Genomic DNA, 9402 nt, shown 5'->3' on the forward strand with positions numbered 1-9402 from the left:
ATCATTTTATGCATTAAAATAAACACTGCTTTCTGATAATTTCGTTTTTTACATCACTCAAGTTTAACACATGAGATCACGTGTTCAACTTGAACTGAATGTGCTTTCAGAGCAGGAATTAAGGGGTACAGTTTCATAGCACACTGCATTAACTTGAGCATGAACTGTGGGACAAGTATGGGGGTTTTCCCCTAAATGTTTCCCCATGTAGATCCAGACACCTGTCCAAATCATTGTTCAATTCTTAACATCTGCATCAGGGTGTCTGATCTGAGAAACATATTTCTCAGGTCRGAAGAACACTGGGGGTTTATCCAGTGGTCTTTCTGCATCATTTATACAGTTTTATAAACATTTATTAATGATSAATTATTTATTACAGGGTGATATTCATAAGTGAGAAACTAGCAACAAAAACACCCTGAGTATCATTATGTGTCGTAGTGGTTGTAAGTTTATGTATTAAAGGGGCAGTATTATGCAAAATAGACTTTTTTGAAGCTTAACATCATATTGTAATGTGATGTGTATTCCCTCCAAAACATACCTGGGGTGTTGCTTTGATTCTTCCATACATTGTTTTGGATTCTTTGTAAGTGGTTAAAATTATTCTGTAAAAACCTTACAGCAGTTTGAGTGCAAACAAACAATAACCAGGACCAAGACTTAAGAGCCATCCCTCAGAGTTTGCCCTGAATTTGAGTCTTTCCGAACCCAGGGGAGCTTTGTGAAACCTTAGCGAGAGATTCGGAAGAGTTTCTGCAATTTGACTTTCTAGAGTCCATCTAGAACGTCCACTTAGTCCATTTCCAAACTCTTCAACTGCCGTAGTTTATATCAGAGATCAGAGTTGGTTTTAAGTGCTTCCTTTGCTACATCTCTAGCACATCTCCACTCTTTTCTGTCTTTATCTTTTTTTAGCATATGTTTCAAGGAAYTGCACAGAAAAGGGCTGGTCTGAACTCCTGGACTACCATGAGACCTGTGTGTTTAAAGATGTTGAAGAGCAGGAGCCAGTGGTAAGACTTTATTATTATGTGAGTGKAGTTATAATACATTTTGAACTGATTATTGTGAATCTTTTTGTTTTATTGATTGTGCTGGGCCTYTACTCTCTGGGTCACATTTTTATTATTATTATTTTCTGTTGGGTTAGGTTTTGATTAAATGTTGCCMATTTTTATTTTYACATTTATTTTCACCTTTGAGACAAAACTGTTGTGTTGCTGTGGTATAGTGTGAACTTTTGGTTGACAGCACTTATACAACAAGAACCTACTATTACAGATTTAATTACTGGCTATAAACTTCTGCTCTTATTATGCTCATAATTATACAGAGTAGATGACAKATGTCAAAAATATAACATTCTTCTGCAGCAATATGAGTCCTGACAGAAAAAAGAGAAAATGTTACTGTTTTTATTACAGTAAATCCCCTGCGGTCAACTTTGTCGMACTTGGACATACAGAACAAAAAAACATGATAAGAGTTGGGAATATTTTCATCTGTACAGGTTAAGTTGTGTTTTAAAAGCACACAAATACTCAACTTATGGATTTCAGATGCGTACTGTTTAAAAGCAAGATTCTAATAATGATAGATAATAAAAAAAAACTTTCTTAGTGATATAAACTACACAAATTCACTGAATAACAAACAAATCAGGCAGGGAAAAAACAGGTGCAACAAGCTGGTTTCTTAAGTGTGGACCCTTCAACTGATACTTGCTGAAGCATCTTTTCATCCAACTTCATCYGTCAGCATGTACATATTCACTTGCTATTATCTGACCATTCTGTTTTGCAAAGTTCTTCAGCTCAGTAAGGACTTCTCTTATCCACAGCCCCCACAGATTTTGTGTTCCAACAGAGTTGAGTCAAATGGCTGAATTTACCAGGCAATTCAATTTTTCTTTCAAGTGCATTAGAGCAGGGACACATTTCCAACTATTTAAAACTATTTAAAGCCACCTAAGGTTAATAGTAATCGTTAAGTAAGAATTGTTAAATCTCACTAAATTATCTAAGTTATTTATTCACTAAGTTTCAGCAAACYCAAAATGTTCTTTCTTTGATGATTGAACAACTTGTTGGAGAGCACTTTAATGAAATCTTCTAACTTTTTTTGTTTGTTTRTCTCTTTCAGACAACATATTTCTCCAACTTTAAACAGGTGTACACTGCTGGCTATGCTACCTCACTCATCTCACTTATATCAGCTATTTTTGTCTTCACTGTTTTTAGGTAACAATTTCAAATCTTCTGCTACCTTTATTTATGCARACACATACAGWGGGGAAACACAAGGTAATTYAAATATATTTGTTCTCTCTCTCTGCAGGAAATTTCACTGCACCAGGAACTACATCCACATAAACCTGTTCTTCTCCTTCATCCTGAGAGCCACTGCTGTCTTYGTCAAAGACCTGGTTCTTTTTTCTGATGCAGATCTGGACCACTGYTTCATATCAACTGTGAGTGCTGCCGTTTCATCACCAGATCACCAGTAGTAAGAATTTTGTAAAAGCAGAAATTGTTGTAGACCCAACATCCGAAAATGCTTCTGTGCCTCCTCTGAACAACTTGGACAGGTTTACATGASCTGTTTTCTTGAAAGGAGGAGAGGTAGAAAAATAAAAATACAGGGGACGTCTCAGAGCATCAATGATGAGGTTTTCACTTCCTGCTTTTCTGCTGATAAAGCTGCTGTGAGAGGTGTGAGTGTCCCTATTGTTTGTTTGTGAGGCCTCAGCATAAGCACTTTCTGTGACTCATTTAGATAGGAAGGAAGGCTGAAATAGGAAGGATAAGAGTCGTACAGTTTTCCTCCGCWGTACTAACAAAACATGTACCATGACTGACATCTTTCCAAGTCTCAATATGAATGGAAATACAAAAAAGATGTAAGTAAAACGCTGGTGTTTTTGGATTTTTTTTTCTAGAAGATGTCTAGAAGATGACCATTTTACATTCTTAAATCTAGTTCATCAAACTATCAAAATGGAATAATACATTTTCGACAACAGTATTTGTATTTTTAAATTATAGACTGAGAATTAATGGATTATGAACATACATGGTGCTGTAGAAATGCCAATGATGGCTGCTGTCACCAACTAATGACGAGAATAATCATATGCCAACTCCTCTAAATTGGAAATAAAAAATARTTTTTGAAGCTTACTGTTAGAGAACTGTTCCAAAGACTGACATCTTGTTACCTCCAAATAACAACCATTAGATGCCATCTACACGCCAACTGATTGTATGGCAGGCCACCTTGTTGTGTTCTGCGTTTTCTGTGTAGTTATTTTTGAGGTTTTCTGTGTTTAGTCCTGTCCTAGTTCTGTCTTCAACGTTGATTGTTTCCCGGGTGTGTCTCATTCCTTGATTACCCTCATTGTGTATTTAAGTCCACCTGTTGTCTTTGTCTCTTGTCGGATCCTTGTCGGTGTTACCGGTGTGTTACCGGTCTTGTTTTCCGTCAGCCTGTTTTCCTGTGGACTTTATCATTAAAATAAATCATCTTCATCTTCATCCTGGCCTGCCTGTGTCTCATCTCACCTCACCAAAACCTCGAATCATGACACACCTAAGTAACAGCATTTTTGTGCAACTGTCACAAAGGTAGACATACAAAGTTAAACCAAGATTTTTGTTGTCAAAGAAAAAAAAACATATCAAATTCATGTGGGTTTGATTTGAAACAAAAATGAATATGTGGAAAAACAGCCTATGGCAGTGATTCTCAATTATCACTGCCACATTCAAATTATGTATTAATATCAGCACTTATTATCACTCTAGTGCTTGTCTGCAGTTCAAATTCATAAAACAGAAATTACCTTATCCAATAATATTAATAGACTTTGGTCATTAGGATATGTAGTTCAACATTAAATTTATTAATAGATGTAGGGAAAAAGCTGTTAAGAAATGTTAAAGTATCAGTTTTGATGGATCTATTTTTCCCCGAAGGCATCAATTCATCCAGGTGGTGGGCAGGATAGAGTGAGTGTGTCAGAATATTGTATGCTCTCTGCAGGCAACATCAGTTGATGAATTGTCCGGAGTAGGTAGCTGTTGGTCGATGATGTTCCTGGCAGTATTTATAAATCACTGCAGAGATTTCTATTTTTCTGCAGAGCCATACCACACCAAGATGCTGTGAAAGATGGAGTTATAGAAGGATGTTAAGTTGTGACAGGTTTACACGGTAGCACAACTTAGGTGTTTTCTAAGAAAATACAGCCACTGCTGTGCCTTCTCAGCCAGGACTGTGGTATTTGTTTGTCCATAACAAATCAGTGGGCACATGGCCTTCAGCTTAACATGGATGTTCTACTTCTCTGTACCTATCACAACAAACAAGCTGGATTTATTTATAACCTCAAGTCAGGCAGTGACCTCTGGGCAGTTCTTAATAAGCAGGATCTACACCAAGTCATTTATCATATAATTTATTGCCATATTCATTCATTGAGAAATCTTTCCTGTCCACCTTGAGATTAAGATTTTTTATAACTGCTGCTTAGTTCTGACCCTTCAGCTTCACGGGCCAGTGGCTGCAGCTGTTGTTGCCGTCCAGAAAACCAAGTCTTTTAGATGCTGGCACAGTGGTAGTTTTAAATATAAAGCAGGAAAACAGGGAAGCTGTCGATAACACAACTGGAGCAAACCACAGAGAAATCATGCCATTACCATGACAACTACACTGCTGTGAAAAAGTGTTTTTCCTCTTACAGACCTCTTCTGTTTTGGCCTTTTGTCACCCTGAAATGTATTTAGAACATCAAACTAAATTTAATATTAAATTGACTTGCGTAAATGCAATAAACAGTTTTCAAAATAATCCAAACCAACCTGGCCTTCTGGGATAAAGTAAATGTCCCCTAAACCTAATAGCTAGTTGCACGATCTGAGCAGCAACAACCCTCAAGAGTTTGCAATAACTGTTAGGTCAACATCATCAATTATGGCAAGCTTCTCAGGTCTTGAGGAAGCAAAGCAGTCCCGAAGACTCATGATAATGTTGGACTGTCAGCATGATGATCTGATTTGGAAATGTTGTGCTAATTTTGGAACAAATGTGAGATTATGCACAACTTCCAAATTTGTTCCACTTTTGTCTTGTCATTTCACAGAATACATTCCCAAAACTATCATCATCATAAACTTTATGATGATGATAATTATAAAGAATGTCTTGTCAAATGTGAGACAGGTTTTTATGTGCTTTGGGGTAAGCAGTTGTTCCTTGGATCTCTGCCAGAGAAGCCAATTTACCCTGTATTTGGCACGTTAGTATATATAGATCCCAAAGCACAGAAGGAGGCAGAGGTCTAGAGTATATCAGAGCTGTCATCCAAACTCCAAGAACACATTAAAAAGATGGACCCAAGGGATGAAGTGCTCAGTGAAAATCTCAGACAATGGCAACTGGAAGAGAAGGATCTGAAGGAACCATCATGGGTGGAAAAGAACATGCATTGGATGTACCACCGACAGTTAGCTGAAGTGGCTGATATGACCAAATCCTACCAATGGCTGATGGACAGTACAGAAGGTCAGGTCACTGCACCACATCAGCAGCCCTTGATTACCAGAGAACTAAAGGCACAGATGTACCACACCAGGCAAGGCCCCAGCTGCAACAGGGAGTAAGATACCAGCAGGAAAGGAATACGTAGAAGACCATAACCAAGGGGATGATATACAGAAACATCTGTACGGATTAAAAACTGGTGACCCTAGGATTACCTATCTGTCTATTTAGCTGCAAATTTAAAAAAAAAAAACTTTAAATTTGTAAATGTTTCAGTTCCACTTCAATAAAAAATGTAAATACCTCAAATTGAATAATTTCTATCACTACAGTAACTGTACACCCAAAGTTTCTGGTTTGTGAAGAAAATAAAAAAAAAGAAAAATAATTATTTCCATTCTCAGCAAGAACAAAAAGTCCATGAATAATGGTTGTTATAAACTTTGGTAATGTAATCTGCCAAGTTAAGTGAAGTTTACAATCTTGTCTGATGTTTGTCTTTGCCTTGTCCGGCAGACAGCCTGCAAGTCCGCTGTGGCCTTTTTCCAGTTTAGTATCCTGGCCAACTACTTCTGGCTACTGGTGGAGGGGATGTATCTACAGACGCTGCTAGCACTCACCTTCGTCTTTCAAAAGAAATACTTCTGGTGGTATATACTAATCGGTTGGGGTGGGTTTTTCTGTTACTTTCTCAAAGTTTCTTGTTAGAGCGGTAACAAGTTTATTTTGCGTAATGATTTTTTTTCTGTTTTTTTTTTTTTTACCTTTTTTCCCAGGTCTACCAACAATAATCATTGCAACCTGGATTCTCACTAGAAACTTCTACAATAATAAGGGGTGAGCAAATGCTGTGGCTGCTGGTGAAAGTCAGATTTGTTTTTTCTTGTAAGAATAAGCACACTCTGAAATAACCACATATTTATTTTAAACAACATTGCTCTCACCTATATGCTTCATGCTAAAAGAGACACAAACACATTTAACTAAGTGGGTGCTAAGGAATATAAGGGTTTTTTGGGGGGGTTTTTTTAGCTGAAGAACTAATTTTTTGAACATCAAATTTAGACTTAGGAACCATCTCTCAAGATTTCCTGCTTAGAGTTGTAATCTTGCATGTCAAACCAGTTTKTATCTCTGGAGGTGATAAGCTGCTTAGTACAGCAGAGGGACGAGGAAATTAGAAATTGAACAATGTGGCAAACTCTAAATATGGTTTCAGTTTGAACAGAAATAAAACTCCCTATCCAGAACTTATGCAAAATGTATTTGTTGACCTGTTAACAGTAAAAGAAGTTTAGATGCTATATAAGGCCCAGAATAAAGAGCAATGTGCTTGGATACGAGGGACCATGGAGCTCATAAAATCCTAAGCTGCTTAAACATACAGTAGTTTCTAAGTAAAAAAAAACAACCTGGTTTAGAGAGATGTCAATCAGAAGTAATACCTTTATTTCTGATTTCCAGTGTTTATAAAGCTTAAATGTATCTATATCTATTCCATCCCTTTCAGATCACTCTTTAACAGTAATAGTATATGAACACCTAGTAGAAGTGTTAAAAATAGATGTTGTAAATCCTTTTCCAAGGGAGTGAGTATTAGTTTTACCTATATTTTAAAACATAGATGATAGTTTAACTAGCTTGACCATTTGCAGGGTTAGCATGCCAAACAATGTTCTGCATTGTTGTTTCACCAAAAGCGTATTTTTCCAGATTGACTCAGCCAATAAACAGGCAATTCTGCAAAGACGTTAAATCTAATATGCTATGGTCCCTTTAGAAAATTGGTGAAATCATGATGGGAATGTGTTTCAGAGAAAGATTTACAGTTTAATTTCTAACATTCTGGCTCCAGAAAATGTTGCATATTTCATGATGAGACTTAAAAGTGTGTGGCCTCATATTGCTCAGTTTATTGCAAAGCTGGCTTTTATGCATCCCAGGTGCTGGGATGACACAGATGTGGCCTTCATCTGGTGGATCATTAAGGGTCCAATAACTGCCTCCCTACTGGTGAGTACACCGCAGATAAAGTGGGAGCTCTTGGTGGATCAAAAGTCTAGGATCTGTGCTGACGTTTGACTCTTATCTTGCTTTTATCTGATTGGCAACAATCCACAGTCATAAGAAAGCAACTTATTTCTTGAGGTTTGATCATATGATAGAGAAAAATAACTGAGTATGTTTGAGTGTCTTTATATTTGTTTTATAAAGTATCAGCTGTAGGTGGGATTTGACGTAGATCCCAAAAAAAGATCAAATTGCTAAATTAATCACAATACAAACACACAACAAACTCCACATTTCTTTAGTTCTTAAAGATTAAGTCTGAATGGAAAGGCTGTGTGTGAGAAACAATACCTTTCCTGTTACAAAGGAACTAAAAGGAGGAGTTGAAGCCAAGTACGTTTAAATAAAGGATTTGGTTAATTGATTATCGCCTGTGGGATCAGCTCTTTGTTAGCACAATGCCAGGGTGGAAAGGCATCAACAATCTGTAGAAAAGCAAACATTGCTCCCAGTCAATCTGGGAAGAGTTGCAAGGTCATTTTCAAACTATTTAAAGCCAATTATTCTACAGTGAGAAAAATTTTTTATAAGTGGAAAACATTTAAGGCAGTGTCCAGCAGTTCCGAGAATGTAGCACATTCCCCTCTGGGTCACTCTGGGCATTTCTCAGTGAAGGAACAAATCCCAAGAGCTCCATCTCAGACTCCACAGACCTTATCCATGTATCGTATTTTACATTAATAGTTACTATGAGAAATCTGTTTTTCTTTTTTTTAAGAAAGAATGGTAGCACAACTTAGGTGTGCAAAGCTCCATGTGAACAAAACTTGCTCTGGAACATTGTCTGAATGACGGACAAGACCAAAACAGAGAATTTTGGTCAGCGCCATGTTTTTAAAAAGCAAACATTGTAACTGTTGAGCATAGTAATGGAAAATTGTTGAATTAGGGTTGCTTTCCCAAGACAAGACCTGATCACCTCTCAGTCATTGCGTTGACCATGAAGTCCTCTTTATGGTTATGTTTTACAGAGTCAAAGTTCAGATTCTAACCTGTTTGAAATGATGAGAGGGAACCATAAAGAGGGCTTACATCGTTTTCAATTACTTAGCGCCATTTTATATCGCAATCAAGTAATTATGTTTCCTTAAGTTGTGCAAATAATGTGTCAAACCTAAAATAATTTGGAATCCTAAAAATTGGCCTCTGTCTCTTTAAAAAGCTCCTACTCTTTCCAATGCTCCGCCTTTAGCACGTCATCACAACATTGGACTGAGAAGTAATTCATATAATAAGCTCACCAGACATTCAGCTCCACCAAGTGTTTGTTAATTGCTGCTAGAGGAGTTGAGGACCAAAACATTGAATAAACAATATAAAATTTTTCTTCTATGTAGGTGAACTTCATCATCTTTCTAAACGTGATCCGTATTCTGGTTCAGAAGCTGACGTCTCCTGGAGTCGGTGGCAACAATACAAGTCACTTTAAGTGAGAGAGCATAAATACTTCTCTATGAGCGTCCGTGCTGACACATGGCTGTATACCCATGTAATCCTTATGCCTCTGCTGTGTGTGTTTGCAGGCGACTGGCCAAATCCACACTGCTGCTCATCCCACTTTTTGGGATGCACTACATGGTGTTCGCCTTCCTACCGGAAAATACAGGAGCAGAAGCTCGGATCATCATCGAGGTTGGCATGGGATCCTTCCAGGTACGACTAGAAGCACATTTTTAAAAATACGGGAATATAAAGTTTCACAACTTTTATCACATGTTCATCTTTTAAAGGGATTTGTTGTAGCCTTGCTGTACTGTTTCCTAAATGGAGAGGTGAGTACATGTT

General features: G+C 37.4%; 1 protein-coding gene across 1 annotated transcript in view; it reads left to right on the forward strand.

Annotated features, from left to right (window-relative positions):
- The window catches only part of ghrhrb (growth hormone releasing hormone receptor b), a 32668-nt gene that overhangs the window by 17728 nt on the left and 5538 nt on the right, over nucleotides 1-9402 (forward strand). The window contains exons 3-11 of the mRNA XM_008406881.2: nucleotides 922-1019; nucleotides 2149-2246; nucleotides 2344-2476; nucleotides 6064-6217; nucleotides 6324-6384; nucleotides 7491-7560; nucleotides 8955-9046; nucleotides 9141-9270; nucleotides 9348-9389. Of these exons, the coding sequence (XP_008405103.1) occupies nucleotides 922-1019; nucleotides 2149-2246; nucleotides 2344-2476; nucleotides 6064-6217; nucleotides 6324-6384; nucleotides 7491-7560; nucleotides 8955-9046; nucleotides 9141-9270; nucleotides 9348-9389 (878 nt within the window). The remainder of the gene's footprint in view (nucleotides 1-921; nucleotides 1020-2148; nucleotides 2247-2343; nucleotides 2477-6063; nucleotides 6218-6323; nucleotides 6385-7490; nucleotides 7561-8954; nucleotides 9047-9140; nucleotides 9271-9347; nucleotides 9390-9402) is intronic.

Source organism: Poecilia reticulata, linkage group LG4, assembly GCF_000633615.1.
Source record: "Poecilia reticulata strain Guanapo linkage group LG4, Guppy_female_1.0+MT, whole genome shotgun sequence".
NCBI lineage: Eukaryota > Metazoa > Chordata > Actinopteri > Cyprinodontiformes > Poeciliidae > Poecilia > Poecilia reticulata.